The 21,977-nt window shown below is 59.0% G+C and overlaps 1 protein-coding gene across 5 annotated transcripts in view; it reads left to right on the top strand.

Annotated features, from left to right (window-relative positions):
• The window catches only part of DLGAP2 (DLG associated protein 2), a 571,440-nt gene that overhangs the window by 245,953 nt on the left and 303,510 nt on the right, over positions 1-21,977 (top strand). For 2 of the 5 annotated variants that reach the window (XM_070047248.2, XM_070047246.2), the window contains exon 1: positions 11,239-11,670. The exons of the other annotated variants lie outside the window; for them this stretch is intronic. In XM_070047248.2, coding sequence (XP_069903349.2) covers positions 11,454-11,670 — 217 coding nt within the window. In that variant the 5' untranslated portion in view covers positions 11,239-11,453. Of the gene's footprint in view, positions 1-11,238; positions 11,671-21,977 lie in introns of those variants that run through there. 5 annotated transcript variants of the gene reach the window in all.

Genomic DNA, 21,977 nt, shown 5'->3' with positions numbered 1-21,977 from the left:
GAGGAGACATCAGGGAAGACAGAATGACTGCACCCCAGGCAGCCAGGACTCACTGGGGGGCGCGGGAGCTGGTGCCCTTAGACTGCCGCAGGGAGAGGGGGTCAGAGGCAGGTGTCATCTGGGGCCAAACCTCCTGGGCCTTCCCTTGCCTCGTTATGCTGGTTGACGTGATGATTCGAATGGTCCCGGGGGATCACTACAGAGAGGGGTCTTCTGGGCTAGCTCAGTGGGCTGGGGCACGTTTGCAACATCAGTTTTAACCAATACTGAGAGCTGGTAAGCCTTTCACAGAGCTAGCCCCAATAAGCTCTGAGCCGTGGCACACTCTGTCGGGAGTCGGGAGTCACTGCTGCTCGCAGTGTACAAACTCATTACCTCTGCCTACAAGTCTGTCCATATAGAAAACCAAGCAATTACCCAGCTAAGCAAATACAGAAGGTGACCCTGATCACTGACTGCTGGGCGTAGGCATTTGGCACGTGAAGGTGTCCGCACATTGGAGGGCCTGGGTGTGAGTTCCCGCCCCAGCTCTGGTCGCCAGCTCCCAGCTGATGCACACCTTGGGAGGCAGCAGGCCACGGCAAGTGGCTGTGTCTCTGCCACTCACTTGGGAGCCCTAGATTGAGTTCTCAGCCCTGGGCATTGCAAGCATTTGGGGAGTGAACCGGTGGAACCAGTGATGGGAGATTACTGCCCCCATCTCCCTCCCTCCTTCCCTCCCTCTCTCCCCCTCCCTCCCTCTCTCTCTCTCTCCCCTCCCTCCATCTCTCTCTCCCCCTCTCTCCCTCCCTCCCTCCCTCTCTCTCTCCCCCTCTCTCCCTCCCTCCCTCCCCCTCCCTCCCTCCCCCTCTCTCTCCCCTCCCTCCATCTCTCTCTCCCCCTCTCTCCCTCCCTCCCTTCCTCCCTCTCTCTCTCCCTCCCTCCCCCACTCTCCCTCCCTCCCTCTCTCCCTCCCTCTCTCCCCCTCCCTCCCTCCCTCCCTCTCTCTCTCCCCCTCTCTCCCTCCCTCTCTCTCCCTCCCTCTCTCCCTCCCTCTCTCTCTCCCCCTCTCTCCCTCCCTCTCTCTCCCTCCCTCTCTCCCTCCCTCCCGCCCTCCCTCCCTCCCCCTCCCCCCTCACTGTTTTCCTGCCCCTCAGATGAGTAAACAAGATTTCACAGGAAGTCTGCTGGCATTCCCTCTCGTGGCAGAGTTGCTCTATGGCAGTCAGACTGTGCCTGGTGTGCCTACAGACAGAGAAATGGACACAATGCACAGCACTGTGTGCATTTCCACAAGGGTGACGGGATGCTCTGTTTTTTAATTTGAGTTTATTCAAGAATCAAAATGGGATCCTGGGCAGACCTGTGACCTCCTCTGTCCTGTGTAGCGCTCAGTCCTCTTGAGCGAATCCCTCGGCCTTTCCTGAGCCCAGCTTCCCGGGCCATAGAATGCCTTCCTTCTCACAGGGCCGCACAGTGCACGACGTCTCGGCCCAGGTGCTCTGTGCCACTGAGCACACACCCTGGGGAGGAAACTGACGGACAGGAGCCGGGGTGAGGTGTGGCCACAGCCCTCTATCCTGGTGCCACCAGGGGTGTCCTGATCCAGGTGGGCTGCACCAGGTGAGGTAGATGTGAGACACAGGCTGCAAGGATGAGGCACGTGTGCTGGGGAGGGCCCAGCCTGTGTGTCAGGTCCAGTGGGGGGAGGGCCCCGGCCTGAGTGTGTCAGGTCCAGGGGGTGTGGGGGGAGGGCCCCGGCCTGTGTGTCAGGTCCAGTTGGGGGAGGGCCCCGGCCTGAGTGTGTCAGGTCCAGTGGGGGGAGGGCCCCAGCCTGAGTGTGTCAGGTCCAGGGGGTGGGGGGAGGGCTCCGGCCTGAGTGTGTCAGGTCCAGGGGGTGTGGGGGGAGGGCCCCGGCCTGAGTGTGTCAGGTCCAGGGGGTGTGGGGGGAAGGCCCCGGCCTGAGTGTGTCAGGTCCAGTGGGGGGAGGGCCCCAGCCTGAGTGTGTCAGGTCCAGCGGGTGTGTGGGGAGGGCCCCGGCCTGAGTGTGTCAGGTCCAGGGGGTGTGGGGGGAGGGCCCGGCCTGAGTGTGTCAGGTCCAGGGGGTGTGGGGGGAGGGCCCCAGCCTGAGTGTGTCAGGTCCAGGGGGTATGGGGGGAGGGACTAGCCTGAGTGTGTCAGGTCCAGGGGGTATGGGGGGAGGGCCCGGCCTGAATGTGTCAGGTCCAGGGGGTGTGGGGGGAGGGCCCCGGCCTGAGTGTGTCAGGTCCAGGGGTGTGGGGGGAGGGCCCCGGCCTGAGTGTGTCAGGTCCAGGGGTGTGGGGGGAGGGCCCCGGCCTGAGTGTGTCAGGTCCAGGGGGTGTGGGGGGAGGGCCCAGCCTGAGTGTGTCAGGTCCAGGGGGTGTGGGGGGAGGGCCCCGGCCTGAGTGTGTCAGGTCCAGGGGGTGTGGGGGGAGGGCCCCGGCCTGAGTGTGTCAGGTCCAGGGGGTGTGGGGGGAGGGCCCAGCCTGAGTGTGTCAGGTCCAGGGGGTGTGGGGGGAGGGCCCAGCCTGAGTGTGTCAGGTCCAGGGGGTGTGGGGGGAGGGCCCCGGCCTGAGTGTGTCAGGTCCAGGGGTGTGGGGGGAGGGCCCAGCCTAAGTGTGTCAGGTCCAGGGGTGTGGGGGGAGGGCCCCAGCCTGAGTGTGTCAGGTCCAGGGGGTGTGGGGGGAGGGCCCTGGCCTGAGTGTGTCAGGTCCAGGGGTGTGGGGGGAGGGCCCAGCCTGAGTGTGTCAGGTCCAGGGGGTGTGGGGGGAGGGCCCAGCCTGAGTGTGTCAGGTCCAGGGGGTGTGGGGGGAGGGCCCCGCCTGAGTGTGTCAGGTCCAGGGGGTGTGGGGGGAGGGCCCAGCCTGAGTGTGTCAGGTCCAGGGGGTGTGGGGGGAGGGACCAGCCTGAGTGTGTCAAGTCCAGGGGTGTGGGGAACCGAGACATGAGGTCGGTGGGGGTGGGGGTGGAGCACTAAAACATGAGGTCTCAGGGGTGGGCGTGGGGTTGGGGCACTGAGACATGAGGTCTCAGGGGTGGGGGTGGGGGTGGGCACTGAGACATGAGGTTGGCGGGGGTGGGGGTGGGGGTGGGGGTGGGGCACGGAGACATGAGGTCGGCGGGGGTGGGGGTGGAGCACTAAAACATGAGGTCTCAGGGGTGGGGGTGGGGGTGGGGCACTGAGACATGAGGTCGGCGGGGGTGGGGGTGGGGGTGGGCACTGAGACATGAGGTCTCAGGGGTGGGGGTGGGGGTGGGCACTGAGACATGAGGTCGGTGGGGCACTGAGACATGAGGTCTCAGGGGTGGGGGTGGGGGTGGGCACTGAGACATGAGGTCTCAGGGGTGGGGGTGGGGGTGGGCACTGAGACATGAGGTCAGCGGGGGTGGGGGTGTGGGGCACCGAGCCCCTTCCCCTGGTCCATTCTGGGGCCAGCACGGCATTGCCATCACAGCCAGGTTATCCAGCACCAAAACGTCACCCTCACCTCCCTTGCGGAGCGACGTCCTGCTCTGTCCACAGCAGGCCCTCTGTGTGCCCTCGGCGGTGCTGGGGGTGGGTGTCTTCCAGAGGAACTCTCGCCTGGGTCTCCGTGTGAGGAGGACTGCGGCTGCTGTGTCCCCTTGGTTCCTCTTCCTGGTCAGGCTCGCATTGGGAAGGGAGCTGTTCGGGTGCTGGGACGGGCGGCTCAGGGAGGCTGCAGAGTGTTTTCCGGGAAGGCCGTTTCTTTCGCTTGTTCTTTTTCTGGTCTGAGCACACAGATGCCGCCACCCCCACCACACACACACTCACCCGTACCTAGAAGTCCTCGGGAGCCGCGCTTTATTCAACCCAGTCTGTAAGATTGTATGGCCCTGTTCGTGTCTGCACCAAACAGCTGGAGGTAGCCCAGGGGTCAGCTTTGCCGCCAGGCAAACCTCAGCATTGGGGTGAAAGGCCATTGAGAAGATCTGGTCACTGTGTGTTAGAAAGTCTTAGATTCCATACAGAAATCTACCAACAACAGATGCTGGCGAGGATGTGGGGAAAAAGGGACACTAACCCACTGTTGGTGGGAATGCAAACTGGTCAAGCCACTATGGAAGTCAGTCTGGAGATGCCTCAGAAACCTGAATATAACCCTGCCATTCAACCCAGCCATCCCACTCCTTGGAATTTACCCAAAGGAAATTAAATTGGCAAACAAAAAAAGCGGTCAGCACCTTAATGTTTATTGCAGCTCAATTCACAATAGCTAAGACCTGGAATCAACCCAAATGCCCATCAACAGTAGACTGGATGAAGAAATTATGGGACATGTACTCTATAGAATACTATATAGCAGTCAAAAACAATGAAATTCGGTCATTTGCAACAAAATGGAGGAATCTGGAAAACATCATGCTGAGTGAATTAAGCCAGTCCCAAAGGGACTCATATGTTCTCACTGATTGGTGACAACTGAGCACCAAAACAGAAACCTGTTGAAGTGAAATGGACACTATGAAAAACAGTGACTTGATCAGCCCTTGTCCTGACTGTCGATGATCAACTTAATACATTGTCCCTTTTAGTATTTTTTTGTTCTACTTAATACTATTGGTTGAGCTATTTAATTAACACACATTTATTCTCAGGTGTTTAAATTTAACTGAAAATTGATCCCTGTTAAATATAAGACTGGAAATAAGAGAGGGAGGAGATGTACAATTTGGGTCATGCTCAATAGGACTTGCCCCAAATGGTGGAGTTAGAAACGTGCCAGGGGATTCCAATACAATCCCATCAAGGTTGCATGTACCAGTGCCATCTCACTAGCCAAAGTAATCAGTTCACAATTGATCATAATGATAGGACTAAGAGCCAAAGGGATCACACAAACAAGAGCAAACAAGAGTAGTGTCTGCTAATACTGATAGAATAAAAAAGGGAGAGAACGATCCGACATGGGAAGTGGGATGCACAGCAGACTCATAGAATGGCAGGTATCCTAAACAGCACTCTGGCCTCAGAATCAGCCCTTAAGGCATTTGGATCTGGCTGAAGAGCCCATGAGAGTATTTTAGGCATGGAAAGCCAAGACACTCTGACAAAATTAGAAAAAAAAAAAAAAACCTAAATGAAAGATCTCTGCGAGTGAGATTCCAGTGGAAAGAATGGACCATCAAAGAAGGAGGCACCTTTCTCTGAAGGGAGGAGAGAACTTCCACTTTGACTATGACCTTGTCTAAATCAGATCAGAGTTGGCAAACTCAAAAGACTTCCATAGCCTTGGCAATTCATGACAAGAGCTTAGGGAGATTACTGACGTTATAAACAAGAGTGTCAAATTGTTAAGCCAACAACAGGAGTCACTGTGCACTTACTTCTCATGTGGGATCTGTCCTTAATGGGTTATCCAATGTGAATTAATGCTATAACTAGTACTCTAACAGTACTTTTTAATTTATTTATTAATTTTTACTCTAACAGTACTTTACGCTTTGTGTTTCTGTGTGAGTGCAAACTGTTGAAATATTTACTTAATATATACTAAATTGATCTTCCCTATATAAAGATAATTGAAAATTAATCTTGATGAGAATGGAATGGGAGAGAGAGTGGGAGGTGGGAGGGTTGCGGGTGGGAGGGAAGTTATGGTAGGGGGGAAAGCCACTGTAATCCAAAAGCTGTTCTTTGGAAATTTATATTTATTAAATAAAAGTTAGATTCCCACAATGTTTGCATTTCCCAAGGAATTCTTTACTGATGGGAAACTAGCTGCAACATTCTCAGGCATTTGCCTCGCTGTCCTGCTCTGTGCGCCCAGCAAGGCTGGCTGCTTCATTTAGTGGCTCAAAGCAGGGTTCACAACAGAAATTACAGTTACGTGAAATATGTGCGTTCCCGGTTTTTGCATTGCGTTAGGGTTGTGCTACGGCTGCACGGTCAAGATGAAAACAAAAACTCTTTTGGGCACTGATAGCAAAGACTCCCGTGATTAAATTGTAAGGAAAATCCACAACTTTCCTGGAATGACTCTTCATAACCGATTTTTTTTTTTTTTGGACAGGCAGAGTGGACAGTGAGAGAGAGACAGAGAGAAAGGTCTTCCTTTTTGCCGTTGGTTCACCCTCCAATGGCCGCCGGGCCAGCGCGCTGCGGCTGGTGCACCGTGCTGATCCGAAGCCAGGAGCCAGGTGCTTATCCTGGTCTCCCATGGGGTGCAAGGCCCAAGCACTTGGGCCATCCTCCACTGCCTTCCCGGGCCACAGCAGAGGGCTGGCCTGGAAGAGGGGCAACTGGGACAGAATCCGGCGCCCTGACCGGGACTAGAACCCGGTGTGCTGGCGCCGCAAGGTGGAGGATTAGCCTAGTGAGCCGTGGTGCCGGCACCGAATGTTTTCATTAATGCTTTGTTTGTCTTCTGAAAGCGCCAGAACAAACATGACCAATGTGGCCAGTGGCACACAGAAATCGTTTTTCCTGCACTAAACAATGTCACATCCAAAACTGAATGTGGGGTCACCTGTCCTGAGGCCTGTGGCAGGTGCTCGCAGGGCCTCGTGTACTGCCCCAGGTGTACTGACAGCAGGTGAGTTGAGGCCCCTCCCCCAAGCGGTTCTGCTGGTGTTTGCAGGCGACAAGACCTGGTTTAGGGGAGACGGAGACGATGAGCTCATCAAAGACTTGGGCTGAACCGGGACAGTGATTTGGAAACACCCACATGTCGCAGGTCCCTCTTCCAGCTGTGAGCGTTCCTGTGAGAGGTGGCAGAGGCGTCCCCGGGCCACGTCTGTGTTACTGTGTGGGTCAGAGCATTTGCACATGGGCTGCTTGTTTCGCTGTCCTGTGTTGGGCACTTTCCTTCTCGAGCCTGGAGCCAAACGCCTTCCTTTCTCAGTGTGGACATTTGCAGGCTGTGCTGGGGACCCTGTGCATAACTCCTGCGTGGCGTGGTGATGACCAGCGGCAGCACACAGCCGGCACTGATGCTGGAGCCCCGGCCTCCGGAGTCTGCCAGCCACAGGCTGTGGTGCAGAAGTGAACAGTGGCTTCCCCGGAGCCGGGAGGAGGGTTCACTGGCAGAGAAGGGCCCCCCACGAGGCTGGGAGTCCGGAATTGGAAGCCAGAGTCTTGCTTCTTGCATTTGGGCCAATATTTAAGGTCTCTGACCAGCTGCTGCTTAGTGTTGGGCCATGAGCCTCAGGAAATGGTGGCTGTGAGGAGCACATGTGGTCTCTGTGAGCGCTGGGGAGGGCATGGCATGAGTGAGTGTTTCAGGGTTGGGCAGGGGCAAGCTCAGGAGGGGTCAGCCCTGGGGCAGGGCCCAGACTTTGAACCGACCCGAGTATGACCTGGGGAATGTGGGCAGGAGCACCACGCACATGGGCCAGGATGCGGATTTGCCAGGGCTCCTGCCAGCACCAACAGTGTGCCTGCAGGAGATGGAACTGCTCTGAATTCTGACCCTGCCAGGTAGCAGCTCCAGAGGCAGCTGTTCCGACAGCCTTGGCCTGTGGTTCCGGGACAGGAGCATCACCTCTGATGCCAGGCTGGCCGCGGGGGTCCCGGCAGCTCTGTCCATGGTGTCCCTGAGCGCCTGAGCCAGACTGGACACGGCGGGCCACACAGCTGTGTCCATGCAGCTGTGTCTGTGGCATCTCTGAGCATCTGAGCCAGACTGGACACGGGGGGCCACACAGCTGTGTCCATGCAGCTGTGTCTGTGGCGTCCCTGAGCATCTGAGCCAGACTGGACACGGGGGGCCACACAGCTGTGTCTATGCAGCTCTGTCCGTGGCGTCCCTGAGCATCTGAGCCAGACTGGACATGGGGGGCCACACAGCTGTGTCCATGCAGCTGGCTGTGTCTGTGGCATCTCTGAGTGCCATGCAGCTGCATCCGTGATATCTGTGCACCTGAGCCGGACTGGACACAGGGGTCCGTGCAGCTGTGTCCATGCAGCTGTGTCTGTGGCATCTCTGAGTGACTGAACCAGGCTGGACACAGGGGTCCATGCAGCAGTGTCCACACAGCTGTGTCCATGTAGCCGTGTCCACGTCATCTTTAGCGCCTGAGCCAGACTGGCTACAGGAGTCCATGCAGCTGTGTCCGTGCAGCTGTGTCTATGTGTCTGTGTCCGTGGTGTCTCTGTGTGCCCACTGAGCCAGACTGGACACAGAGGTCCATGCAGCTGTGTCCGTGGCATCTGAACACCTGAGCCAGACTGGACATGGGAGTCCATGCAGCTGTGTCCGTGCAGCTGTGTCCGTGGCGTCTCTGAGTGCCTGAGCTGGACTGGACACAGGGGTCCATGCAGCTGAGTCCATGCAGCTGGATCCATGGTGTCTCTGAAAGCCTGAGCCAGACTAGACACAGGGGTCCATGCAGCTGGGTCCATGCAGCTGGGTCCATGGTGTCTCTGAAAGCCTGAGCCAGACTGGACACAGGGGTCCATGCAGCTGTGTCTGTGGCGTCTCAGTGCCAGAGCCAGACTGGGCACAAGAGTCCATGTAGCTGTGTCCATGCATTTGGGTTCGTGGCATCTCTGAGTGTTAGCAAACACCAATCCTCACTTAGTCCTTTTGATCTCGTTTGCCAGTGAATTCAACCTGAACATAGGGGCAGATTTCATACAGACAGATCCCCTGGGAGAAGCAACCAGAGCGGGTGTCAGTCAAGCCCTGATGCCTGCCCTGTGATGCACACCCCACTGTGGGGAAACCCTGTTACCCTGGGGACCCAGAAGGTGGTCAGCAAGAGGCTCACGGGCTCCGCACATGCAGAGTCCCATCTTGCTGTCCCAGCATGGACAATGAGCCCAGCCGCCCCTTTGCCCTCACCTGGGCCACAAGGAAACACATTCCAGTGCTCGCTGGGGGACTTGGAGTTTCCATGTGTGTGTTAATCTGAAGATGCAAATGTTGCAGGTGTTTTCAGTTATACTAAGTCGTCATTCGCCGCATCGCTGCAAACAAGGGCATACATCTTTCATGACTAATTATTCTTCCCTCAGTGGATGTAAACAGCATTACCCTAAGCAGTCTGCAGGTTACTTACTGTCTGTAATTTGCTAGTTGTGCTGTCTCCTTTCTCCTGTCTGCCTGTGAAAGATGATTAGAGAGCTCCATTCCGAGCGTCAGGGACATCTTTCGGGAGAATGTGAGCAGGGACCGGCTAGCACGCCAGCCTCGCTGTGGTTCTGTCTGAGGGAGTTGTAGCTGTGAGCAGCCTGTGTCTTCGCATGCTTCAGTGTGTGGCTGTGCGCACTCTCGCCGACTCCAGAGCAAGGCCTGTTACTGCACGGAGGGAGGGAAATGGTTACATTAACGCAGCAAGCAGCACCACACAGTGATGCATAAGATGCGGTTCAGGACTGAGAAATGCAGCAGGAGCTGCGACTCTGGCTCTTCTTGCCCATCCTCGTGTTAGGACCAAGCAGCACATACCTGTGGATAGTGCCAGCGCACCCTGGCCTTCTGTGCACAAAATCTGTGCCGCGACCACACTCCTCAGGGTCCCTGTGTGCCTGTGCCAGCGCCTCAGGCTGTGGGTGCTGTGCTCAGGTGCAGGGAGCATTTGGAGAAGGGTGCATGCTCCTGGCTGCATTGCCCCACTGTGTGCTGTGCCCCATGTGACAGGACCTGGGGGAATTCACTGTGTGCCCACTGTGTGCTGTGCCCCATGTGACAGGACCTAGGGGGACTCACTGCGTGCCCACTGTGTGCTGTCCCTATATGACAGGAGCTGGGGGACTCACTGTGTGCCCACTGTGTGCTAAGCCCAATGTGACAGGACCTGGGGGGACTCACTGTGTGCCCACTGTGTGCTGAGCCCCATGTGACAGGACCTGGGGGGACTCACTGCGTGCCCACTGTGTGCTGAGCCCCATGTGACAGGAGCTGGGGGAGCTCACTGCGTGCCCACTGTGTGCTGTCCCTATATGACAGGAGCTGGGGGACTCACTGCGTGCCCACTGTGTGCTGTGCCCCATGTGTCAGAGGAGTTGGGGGAGCTCACTGCGTGCCCACTGTGTGCTGAGCCCCATGTGTCAGAGGAGCTGGGGGAACTCACTGTGTGCCCACTGTGTGCTAAGCCCAATGTGACAGAGGAGCTGGGGGAATTCACTGTGTGCCCACTGTGTGCTGAGCCCCATGTGACAGGACCTGGGGGGACTCACTGTGTGCCCACTGTGTGCTGTCCCTATATGACAGGAGCTGGGGGAGCTCACTGTGTGCCCACTGTGTGCTGTGCCCCATGTGACAGGAGCTGGGGGAGCTCACTGCGTGCCCACTGTGTGCTGTCCCTATGTGACAGGAGCTGGGAGAGCTCACTGCGTGCCCACTGTGTGCTGTACCTATATGACAGGAGCTGGGGGAGCTCACTGCGTGCCCACTGTGTGCTGTGCCCCATGTGTCAGAGGAGTTGGGGGAGCTCACTGCGTGCCCACTGTGTGCTGAGCCCCATGTGACAGGAGCTGGGGGAGCTCACTGTGTGCCCACTGTGTGCTGAGCCCCATGTGACAGGAGCTGGGGGAGCTCACTGCGTGCCCACTGTGTGCTGTCCCTATGAGACAGGAGCTGGGAGAGCTCACTGTGTGCCCACTGTGTGCTGTACCTATGTGACAGGAGCTGGGGGAGCTCACTGAGTGCCCACTGTGTGCTGTCCCTATGTGACAGGAGCTGGGGGAGCTCACTGCGTGCCCACTGTGTGCTGAGCCCCATGTGAGAGGACCTGGAGGAGCTGGCAGCAGTGCCCACTGTGTGCTGAGCCCCATGTGACAGGAGCTGGGGGAGCTGGCAGCAGTGCCTACTGTGTGCTGTCCCCATGTGACAGGAGCTGGGGGAGCTCACTGCGTGCCCACTGTGTGCTGAGCCCCATGTGACAGGAGCTGGGGGACTCACTGCGTGCCCACTGTGTGCTGAGCCCCATGTGAGAGGACCTGGAGGAGCTGGCAGCAGTGCCCACTGTGTGCTGTGCCCCATGTGACAGGAGCTGGGGGACTCACTGCGTGCCCACTGTGTGCTGAGCCCCGCCCCGTCTGTGAGCCCAGCTGGGAAAGGTGTGCTCCCTCTGTCACTCTTCATCCCGGGTCAGCCAGCCTGGTGGTGCTGCGTGCTGTGGCCAGGCCTGTGCGAGCCCCGGCCCTCTCGCTCTTTAAAGGCCGTGTCGTCAGTGCCGTGACGCTCCCCAGGAAGCTGCCCATGTTTGGCTCCCAGAGCCAATGATATCATCACAATAGGTGGCTCCTGTCTAAATAGGGATCATTTGTGAAATGAGATTAGCGACTTGATCTGGCAGGCAGGAGGCGGAGGCACCTGCTCTGGGTAATTGATGTCCCGGGGGACAGCACTGCGCCACCGTTCAGACGCCCCTGTCCATGGCTAATTCCATCAGGAGCCAGGCGCCTGCCTGTTGTGCTGCGAGCCAGGCCGCCCCCACATCCACATGGAGCCAACTCCAGATCCGTGTTTTCTATCACGCTTGAATATATGGGACATGCATCGCATCCTGTGCCTGCCGCGCTGCAGTGTGCCTGCTTTGCAGAGCCCCGTGGCGGCCTCGGCCAGGCTGTGACTGACCGGAGCCCTGGACACACGCTGAGTCTCCTGGCCTGCTCCACGGCGGCAGCGGTGCTGGCGCTTCCCTGGGGTGCCCGGTGCCCTGTCTGCCGGGAGCCTGCTGCTCTGCGTCTGGACGCTGCGGGCGGTGAGTCCGGATGAGTCATTCCTCACTTTTCCCATCTCGGGTGGGCACTTGCCCAGCAGGGTGGCCTCGGCTGGAGGGGTGGCGAGCGGACGGGCGCCCAGCAGCCCCAGGCTCCAGGCGGCATGTCTCCCTGCCTTCCCGCCAGCCATGGTCTACGCTGCTCCTGGGAGTGAAGCGCTCCTCTCTGGACAGGCAGCGGCAGCAGCCAGGGGCTGGCGTGACTGCAGCTGGGAGCCTGTCAGTTGCCATGGAGGGTTTGGGGGACGGTCTCGCGCGGCCGCCCAGGACTGCAGCGCTGTCATTCTCAGAAGACAAGTTCAGTCTCCAGTTCTCCGTGATTCGGATGGCCACGGAATGCCAGAGCACTTTGTAATGCAGGACCTGCTCTGGCTGGCTGGCCTCTGTCTGTCGTAGCCAGGGTGCAGCTGCTGGTCTGCTGCCCAGCTCCCTGGGGAGCGAGTAAACCCAGGGCCCTGCAGCTGTTAAGACGGGTGCTTGATCTGCAGACTCTGGGGGCAGAAGCCTGCGGGGAAGGTGCCTCTGTGAGCCCAGTGCAGTCGGGTACTCGGGCCTCACAGCAGCTGCAGGAAGCAGGATCAAAGGAAGAGGGTGTTTGAGGAGACGCAGGGAAGAGCTGCCCTGTGTTTGGCTTTGAAAGCGAAAGCCGTTTCCGAAGCACGCGATCCCAGCGTTTAGTGCTGACCGAGCAGCGGCCGCTGCCTTGTGGGAGCAGGCGGTGTGCGAGTGTCCTCGGGGCTGTGCGGCTCCAGACGAGGCGTGCTTCTGCGAGCAAAGGCTTGGGGCATCACAGTGGGGAAGCCTAAGCAAGTGCCCTGCACCTGCTCCTCTGGGGGAAGATTCCGGTTGGGCTTTGCGAGCGTTTCCCCGGCTTTCTCGCCTTGCTGTGCTGTTTTGTCTTGTGTCTCTCTCAGTGGCCCTGCCGCGTCCAGCCCTTCCTGATGAGACTGGGTGTCTGTGAAGAGGGCCGTTGCCCACCCAGGCGTCCAGGTCACTGCTCGCTCTGAAAGTTCTTGTTGAGAACAGCCAGAATACCTAGCACGGAGACTGCACCAATCAGGAGCTGTCACCACTGTGTCCACCTCTGGGGGGTGGGGGGACACGGTTTCATTCACAGTTTTCCTGCAGCCCTCAGGTGCAGCTGCACGCCTGGTGTGGGGCGGAGATGCTGTGACCTTACGCTTGTTCGCAGAATAGAACAAGTCAGGGTTCTTTCCCCCACTTTGTGATTCATGCTTCTTATTTAGCAACAAGTCCTGCCTCGCGCAGAATCATTCATCACTAATGCCACTCAGCTGAGAGGCCTCCACGCACAGGGTGCCAAGGTCCTCAGAACAGCCTGGAGGTCAGCCTTTGGAGCTCACCTGGGGCCGCTGTGCCTGCGGAATGCTGGCGTCAGGGTCTGACAGGTGCCTGCCCGGGGGCAGGCGTCACTGCACCTCGGCCCGGTCTGCGGGGCTCACTCAGTAACACGTGTTTGCATGGGATGAATGTAACTTTTCAATCAGATCTGTCCATTCAGTTGTCATCAAAGGCAAAGCGCATAACTAGAGGCCAGGTTGGGGGCAGTGGCGGTGTCCACGCTGGGCACCATGCAGCCTGCGCATGGATCTGCAAGTGTGGCACTCACACACCTTCACGGTCACACGGGCGCTATGCCAGGACCTGTGGCTCTGAGGGCAGACCAGCCCCACTCTCAACATCCATCACTTTAAACCCACAGTCGCTGCTTTCCAAGGGTTGTCACTCGTGAATAAACCCCGCTGAGTCTGCAGCTTCTCTCTCCAGGGAGTCACCTTTGACCCCAGCAAGGGAAGCCCACGCTCTGCCCAGGCAGGCTGGCTGAGCTCCAGACACATGGGAGCTGCACTTTGCCGTTCCGTGTGGTGTGGTCACTGCTGCCGTGTGCCGTGACGGCAAGAGTGCCTCTCAGGACAAGAGTGCGGGCCTTGTCACCCCGCCTTTGCTTCCTTCTGCGGTATGGACAAGCAGGGCAGCCCCAGAGAGAGACGGGGTGGGTGGCCCTTGGTCCTGGGCATTGGCTGAGTGCTGGTGCCTGAGTCCTGAGAGCAGCCGGACTCTCCACTTGGTGTTCTGAGCTGGCGTGCAGCATGTGCAGGGACACACCTGGGCAAGTTCCACTTCGACGAGCCGACTGCGGCCTCGATTAACTCTCGGCCTGAAACACACAGGGTTCAGCCCCAGGCTTCTGCGCCCGGCACCGCCGTCCATTGCCGCCGCCAACCAAGCTCTGGATCGGTCAGTTGCTTTCCAGGGTGCAGCGGGAACCAGAAATCTGACTCTTGGGCCCTTATGTTCTGCATGATTACTTTAGGATAACAGTGCTGGTGAATCAACATCTCTCACGTGACTGGCGTGGAGGGAAAGAGCCCTGGATTTTCTGTTCAGAGAATCCTCCTTGTGAGATCGCATCCCAGCACCCGTGTCTGGTGTGTCCCGTGCTTGGTAGGATGGGAACTTACACGTCCGCACGGAGCCGCTGCTTGCTGCCTCTGCGCAAAGTGCTGTGCTAATCTGTGGTGAATTCAGGACAGGCGTGAGACCCTCAGCCCTGGAAACAGGACAACCTCGGGACACACCTTGTCCTTGGTCAGCGTCCTGGGGCGTGCCCATGGTCGCCCGCCTCCCGGGATCGTCAGACACAGCGGCCGTCCTCATTCTGCCCCTCAGACGGCTGTGCCGCTGCTCAGGGCTGGCCGGCACTCGGGTCCTGCTTGTCCAAGGCGTTCTCTTCTCACTGGGAACGGTCAGGGCCCAGTCTCCATGTGAGAGCCCCGGAATCACCTGTGGAGCTCCAGTGGGCTCCCAGCTCCGGGGGGTCCTGGGTTTGCCAGTTGCTCTTCACTTCCTCGCTCCGTGGGGGAAGCCACACCCAGCCTGACCTGGCTCCTGAGACCCTTGGATGAGGTGCAGTGCAGGTGCCTTGTGTGGGCGGTGTTTGTGCAGGTCTGAGTCAGCCCCCCCCCCCCCGTCCTCAGCAAGTGCAGGTTTCTTATCCACACCCTCAGGGAAGGAAGGTAGCAGTCTCTGAAGAGGAAATGTCCACATTAGGGGTCCCTGACAGGGGTCATGTGGGGCATCTCGGCTGGCCCAGCACCTGGGGGACACCACCGCCAAGTGTCTCCCACCTCTGGGGCTCCATGGGTTCTCAAACTTGGCCCCATATCCAGGCTGCTCCCAGCCCAGCACTGACACCCGCCTCGGGTTTGGCTGGGGGTATTTCCTGTCCCTTCTAAGTTCTTGCCAACCACTCCCAGGAGGATGGTGCTGGCCACACTCCCCGGTTGTTCTGCCCATTAGGATGTCTTCCTTACCTCATATCCCATCCAGACCTCCTGCATATGGGCAGGACCCATGCTCATTCCTGCAGACCCTCCCTGCGCTTCCTGCCCCTGCACCTCCTGCCCCTGTACTTCCTGTCCCTACACCTCCTGTCCCTGCACCTCCTGTCTCTGCACTTCCTGTCCCTGCACTTCCTGTCCCTGCACCTCCTGTCTCTGCACTTCCTGTCCCTGCACTTCCTGTCCCTACACCTCCTGTCCTTGCACCTCCTGTCCCTGCACCTCCTGTCTCTGCACTTCCTGTCCCTACACCTCCTGTCTCTGCACCTCCTGTCTCTGCACTTCCTGTCCCTGCACTTCCTGTCCCTGCACCTCCTGTCCCTGCACCTCCTGTCCCTGCACTTCCTGTCCCTACACCTCCTGTCCCTACACCTCCTGTCCCTGCACCTCCTGTCCCTGCACCTCCTGTCTCTGCACCTCCTGTCTCTGCACTTCCTGTCCCTGCACCTCCTGTCTCTGCACCTCCTGAACCTACACCTCCTGTCCCTGCACTTCCTGTCCCTGCACTTCCTGTCTCTGCACCTCCTGTCTCTGCACCTCCTGTCTCTGCACTTCCTGTCCCTACACCTCCTGTCTCTGCACCTCCTGTCTCTGCACTTCCTGTCCCTGCACTTCCTGTCTCTGCACCTCCTGTCCCTACACCGCCTGTCCCTGCACTTCCTGTCCCTGCACCTCCTGTCCCTGCACCTCCTGTCTCTGCACCTCCTGTCTCTGCACTTCCTGTCCCTGCACCTCCTGTCCCTGCACCTCCTGTCTCTGCACTTCCTGTCCCTACACCTCCTGTCTCTGCACCTCCTGTCTCTGCACTTCCTGTCCCTGCACTTCCTGTCTCTGCACCTCCTGTCCCTGCACCTCCTGTCCCTGCACCTCCTGTCCCTACACCTCCTGTCTCTGCACCTCCTGTCCCTGCACCTCCTGTCCCTACACCGCCTGTCCCTGCACTTCCTGTCCCTACACCTCCTGTCCCTACACCTCCTGTCCCTGCACTTCCTGTCACTACACCTCCTGTCCCTGCACCTCCTGTCTCTGCACTTCCTGTCCCTGCACCTCCTGTCCCTGCACCTCCTATCTCTGCACCTCCTGTTCCTGCACCTCCTGTCCCTGCACCTCCTGTCCCTACACTTCCTGTCCCTACACCTCCTGTCCCTACACCTCCTGTCCCTACACCTCCTGACCCCTGCACTTCCTGTCCCTACACCTCCTGTCTCTGCACCTCCTGTCCCTGCACCTCCTGTCCCTACACTGCCTGTCCCTGCACTTCCTGTCCCTACACCTCCTGTCCCTACACCTCCTGTCCCTGCACTTCCTGTCACTACACCTCCTGTCCCTGCACCTCCTGTCTCTGCACTTCCTGTCCCTGCACCTCCTGTCCCTACACCTCCTGTCTCTGCACCTCCTGTCCCTGCACCTCCTGTCCCTGCACTTCCTGTCCCTACACCTCCTGTCCCTACACCTCCTGACCCCTGCACCTCCTGTCTCTGCACTTCCTGTCCCTGCACTTCCTGTCTCTGCACCTCCTGAACCTATACCTCCTGTCCCTGCACTTCCTGCCCCTGCACTTCCTGTCCCTGCACCTCCTGTCCCTGTACTTCCTGTCCCTGCACCTCCTGTCCCTACACCTCCTGTCTCTGCACCTCCTGTCCCTGCACCTCCTGTCCCTGCACTTCCTGTCTCTGCACTTCCTGTCCCTACACCTCCTGTCTCTGCACCTCCTGAACCTATACCTCCTGTCCCTGCACTTCCTGCCCCTGCACTTCCTGTCCCTGCACCTCCTGTCTCTGCACTTCCTGTCCCTGCACCTCCTGTCCCTGCACCTCCTGTCTGCACCTCCTGTCCCTGCACCTCCTGTCCCTACACCTCCTGTCTCTGCACCTCCTGTCCCTACACCTCCTGACCCCTGCACCTCCTGTCTCTGCACCTCCTGACCCCTGCACCTCCTGTCTCTGCACTTCCTGTCTCTGCACCTCCTGAACCTATACCTCCTGTCCCTGCACTTCCTGTTCCTGCACTTCCTGTCCCTGCACTTCCTGTCCCTGCACCTCCTGTCTCTGCACTTCCTGTCTCTGCACCTCCTGTCCCTGCACCTCCTGTCCCTGCACTTCCTGTCCGTGCACCTCCTGTCCCTACACTTCCTGTCCCTACACCTCCTGTCCCTGCACACCCTACCTGCACCTCTTGGCCATGCATACCATCCCTGGGCTTACCCCACTACCATTTATGGAGGAGAAGGCTGAGGAGTGGGTACCCTACTGGACTGGGTGCTGTGGGAAGTCTGGTCCTGGCTTTGGGTTCCTGTTTGGGTGGTGTTTTCAGGAGGAGGTGCCTGTCTGAGCTGCGGCCCAGACCTGGGGTGCATCGCCCAGTGCCTCAAAGGCCAGGGGTGCTCTTGAGCAGACAGGGCACAGCATAGGCTTCTGTAGGTGGGAGCGGTTCAGGTCACAGTGTGGCTGTCTTTCCAGTCCTGTGGTCCCTGCTCATACCTGCTAACCAGCTGTGTTCATGCCCATTTGGCAGATGAGAAAATCAAGACTCATGTGGTTGAGTGACTTGCACTTTGCGTTTCTTTTTAAAGATGTATTTATTTGAAAGGCAGAGTTGCAGAGAGCGAGAGAGGAATCTTTGATCTACTGGTTTACTCCCCAGATAGCTGCAATGGCCCAGGCTAGGGCAGGCTGAAGCCAGGGGCCAGGAGCTTCATCCAGGTCGCCGACATGGGTGCAGAGGCCCTGGCACTTGGGCCACCTGCTGCTGCTTTCCTAGGTGCATTAGTAGGGAGCTGGATCAGAGGTGGAGCAGCTGGGACTCAAACCAGCACCCACATGGGACGCCCACTCACAGGCACTGGCTTAACCTGCTGCCCACAGCGCCGGCCCTGTGCTCCGTGTTCCAGAGTGTTCAGAACGCAGCAAAGCTGCACAGCAGGTACAGAGATGTCCTGTGGAGCCCCTCACCAACATCCCCGCCAGCAGCTGCATCTGTTGGACCTGGTGACGCTGCAGTGACCCGGAGTCACTGCCCAGCACCCTCAGTGCTGTCCATCCTTGTGGGCTTGGACAGACAGAGTGGCCATGGCTCATCCTCCCCCGCTCAACCACTGCTCTTTTCCTGTCTCTAACTTGTGACGATTTCTGGATACTCTGCACCATGAGGCCTGTAACACGGACTGCTGGTGGGTGCCGTGGTGCCGCACTGGAGAGCCTGATCCCACACCGGAGTGCCTGGGTCTAGTCCGGTCTCTGTGTCCTGCTAACGTGCCCCCTGCCAGGGTGTGGGGAGAACAGTGGGTGGAAGAGTTGGCTCCGTCTTCTCTCTGCCTTTCAAAGAAAATGAAAATAAGTAAATGAAAAATGTGAAAGCATGTTTCTTTTTCTGAGAAATAATTGGCTTCTTCTACTTACTAAAAGGCAGGTGAGGTTCCTCCATGTCTTCCAAAGCTCCATCTTTCGTGTCCTTTTGGTGGTGAGTGACACTCCGTTGTCTGAGAGGCCCCCGGAAATTAATCCACTCACGCCCTGCAGGGTGTTTTGGCTGCTAACATTCTGGTGATCACAAGTAGAGTCACCGTAAGCGTCCGTGTGTCGGCTGCCTGTGGACACAGCCCTCAGCTTGCCTGGGTAAATGCCAGGCAGGGAGACGGCTGGGTTGCATGGTAGGGGCTTGCGTGGTAGTTTCGTGTTTCCTAAGACGTGGAGGAGCTGTGTCCTATGTGTGCCCATGAACCAGAGCTCCTGCGTCCCCACCCCCCAGCCTCTGCTGCTCTGGGACTCCCGGTTCTGGCCGAGGGCCAGCAGTTTCTGTCTCGGGTCCTGTGCTGGCTTCCCCACTGCTCCCGGGGGTGATGGTGGTGTGGGCAGGGGCAGGCTGTGCAGAGCAGGACAGGAGAGGGGGGAGCAGGAAAGACGAGCCAGGGGCACCCATCACCGCAGGACCCTGGCCTGGCCCAGACCCCGGAGGTCCCTGCCAAACCGCCATTCCCGTGAGTCTCCCCTGCTCCGCAGCCAGCTCCGTCTGCTGAGTGTGTGTTTTGTGAGGACTTGTGTGATAGGGAAGCTGGGACACAGGGCAGAGTGCTGAGGCTCAGCCGGAACTCTCCCAGCTGCTGGCTGCTGCCGCATCGGGCGTGAGGGACTCCCATGGTGGTGCCTGACGGAGACGTGGCTGGGGTGACATCAAACATGCGTGAAGGCTGGTAGACGGTGCGGCTCCCACGAGGACTCACGCCGTTGTGGCCCTGACATGGGGACAGCATTTCCAGTTGCTGGAAGAAGTATGCTGGCCAGAAAATCTCTGCGGAGTGACTGGGCCCCAGTCACATTTGCTAAGGTACACTTCTTTCAGTGGGCAGACTGGGCTGGGGGCGGAGGGAAGGAGGGCCAGGGAGCAGGCCAGGCAGGGCACAGGGCAGACAGTGACCTGGGGCATGTGCACCTGCCTGGAGCAAAACTCCACTTCTCCGAGCTCAGCGCCCTCCTCTGAATCCGACTCTGAAAGTTTTACAGTGAAAAGCAAAAGCCCACAGGACTGGAGATTTTACTTGGCTGATTTAGGAGATTCTGGGTAGGAGGGACCAATGTAAATATTTCAGAGACTGGACCACACTTCCCCTCACTGCGGCGTTAGATATAAGGAGGCCGAGCCTCACCACGCCCTGCCTGTGGGGTGACCCATGGACCACTGAGCCACACCACGCCTTCCCCGTGGGGTAACTCATGGGGAGACTGGGCCCTACCATGCCCTCCCCGTGGGGTGACCCATGGGCCACTGAGCCCTGCCACGCCCTGCCCATGGGGTGACCCATGGGCCACTGAGCCACACCACACCCTCCCCGTGGGGTAACTCATGGGGAGACTGGGCCCTACCACGCCCTCCCCATGGGGTGACCCATGGGCCACTGAGCCCTGCCACGCCCTGCCCATGGGGTGACCCATGGGCCACTGAGCCACACCACACCCTCCCCGTGGGGTAACTCATGGGGAGACTGGGCCCTACCACGCCCTCCCCATGGGGTGACCCATGGGCCACTGAGCCACACCACGCCTTCCCCGTGGGGTAATCCATGGTCACTGAGCCACACCACGCCTTCCCCGTGGGGTAACTCATGGGGAGACTGGGCCCTACCACGCCCTCCCCATGGGGTGACCCATGGGCCACTGAGCCCTGCCACGCCCTGACCATGGGGTGACCCATGGGCCACTGAGCCACACCATGCCTTCCCTATGGGGTGACCCATGGACCACTGAGCCACACCATACCCTGCCCGTGGGGTGACCCATGGGACACTGAGACACACCACACCCTCCCCGTGGGGTGACCCATGGGACACTGAGACACACCACACCCTCCCCGTGGGGTGACTCTTGGGGAGACAGGGCCACACCATGCCCTCCCCGTGGGGTAACTCTTGGGGAGACAGGGCCACACCATACCCTCACTTTGGAGTGTTTCATGGGGAGACTGGGCCATACCACGCCCTCACTTTGGGATCATTGTTGCTGCCCCCACAATGACCTGGCCTTTGCCAAGACCAGTCCTGTGTTTAGGGCAATGTATGACACACATGACCCTACTGTGCCTTGTATTTCCATGACAGTGGTCAGTAGTGTTGTTGAGGGCCAGTTGCTGGCTTGCGCTCATGCCCCGTGTCATGTCTGGTTTTCATGACAGGCCAGGTACAGGCCAGAGGTCAGCTGGAGCCTGGGGGTCCTCGCTGCCCACCTTTCTCTTCTGCCAGCCCCTCGGGTTGAGTGTCCACTCAGGGCCTCAGTGGGTCTGCTCCCTGGTAAGTGGTGCGAGTAGGGCCTTCTAGCAAAAGGGCAGTGCACCCATGTTGGTTCTCGCACTCAAAATGGTGTCTCTTATTCTGTGCCGTCCCAGGAAGCCGCTTCCTGGACCCTCTGAGGATGCTCTATGGAGACCCCAGGGTTTGCTGTCCAGCTGGTTGCTCCCTGTGGTTTGCTGGAGCTGTGGACAAACCTGGGAGGAGTTCCGGGGCTGCCTCAGCCTTGGCCGCTTGGCGGGGTTTCCTCTCTCATGAAGGAGGCTCCGTGGTCATGGGGGCGAGAATGTTAGTGCGGTAGACACCACTGCTGGGCTCACAGGGCGCTGGCCGCTGAGCTGGCCAGGCCGGGGTGTGGTTGACCCCGCAGTAAAGAGGAGAGGTTTGCAATTCCCTGTCCCCTGCAGTTCATCCTGTCAGCACACAGCCTGGAAGCTTCTAGTCAAAATACCTGAAACCAAAGTCAGGTGGGCGTACCGTGAGGCCTCGCGAGTAAGAGGCTGGACTTGCAGTGCCCACCGCCAACCTGTGCTCGGAGGAGGAGGCCAGCTTAGAGTCACCGCTTCCATAACCGGGCTTCCCTGTGTCTGTAGCTGACACAGCGAGGCTCGATGCAGCTCTCTCCCTCAGCTGGTGTTCTAGTGAATGAATGGGGTCACATGGAATGGGTTCACCCTGAGGCTGGCACTGGTGTGACCAGGCCTGCGTGTGGTCACTCCCAAGGCCTTGGACTTACCAGGGAGCAGACACACTGAGGCCCTGAGTGGACACTCAACCCTAGGACTCATGTGCCTTTGAGAACCAGAATGGGAAGTGGAGCCAGTGGGGCGGGTGCCACGTCCTCACACACAGAACATCCGCCATGATTGCCTGCTGTGCTCTCTCCAGTGGACCCAGCCAGGACAGAGCCTGAAAGGTAGTGACAAACGTGGATCCACCTGCCACTTTCTCTTTGTGGGTGACAGAAAAGCCCACTCTTAGCAGCAGTGGTGGCTCTGGCCCCCTGTGTGGACCTTGTCTCTCAGGTGATTCCCCCAGACCCCTGTGAGGAGCCCTGGTGCACTGCGGGCTGCACTGGCTGCATCTGACCCCGACGCCTAGCACCAGAGCAGTGCACGTGCCCCGCACAGAGGCTCCGCAGTGCCAGCTCC

The sequence above is a fragment of the Oryctolagus cuniculus genome, chromosome 8 (genome assembly GCF_051225735.1).
Source record: "Oryctolagus cuniculus isolate XC-2025 breed Fujian yellow rabbit chromosome 8, ASM5122573v1, whole genome shotgun sequence".
Classification (NCBI taxonomy): domain Eukaryota; kingdom Metazoa; phylum Chordata; class Mammalia; order Lagomorpha; family Leporidae; genus Oryctolagus; species Oryctolagus cuniculus.
This window is presented reverse-complemented; position numbering and strand designations above follow the sequence as displayed.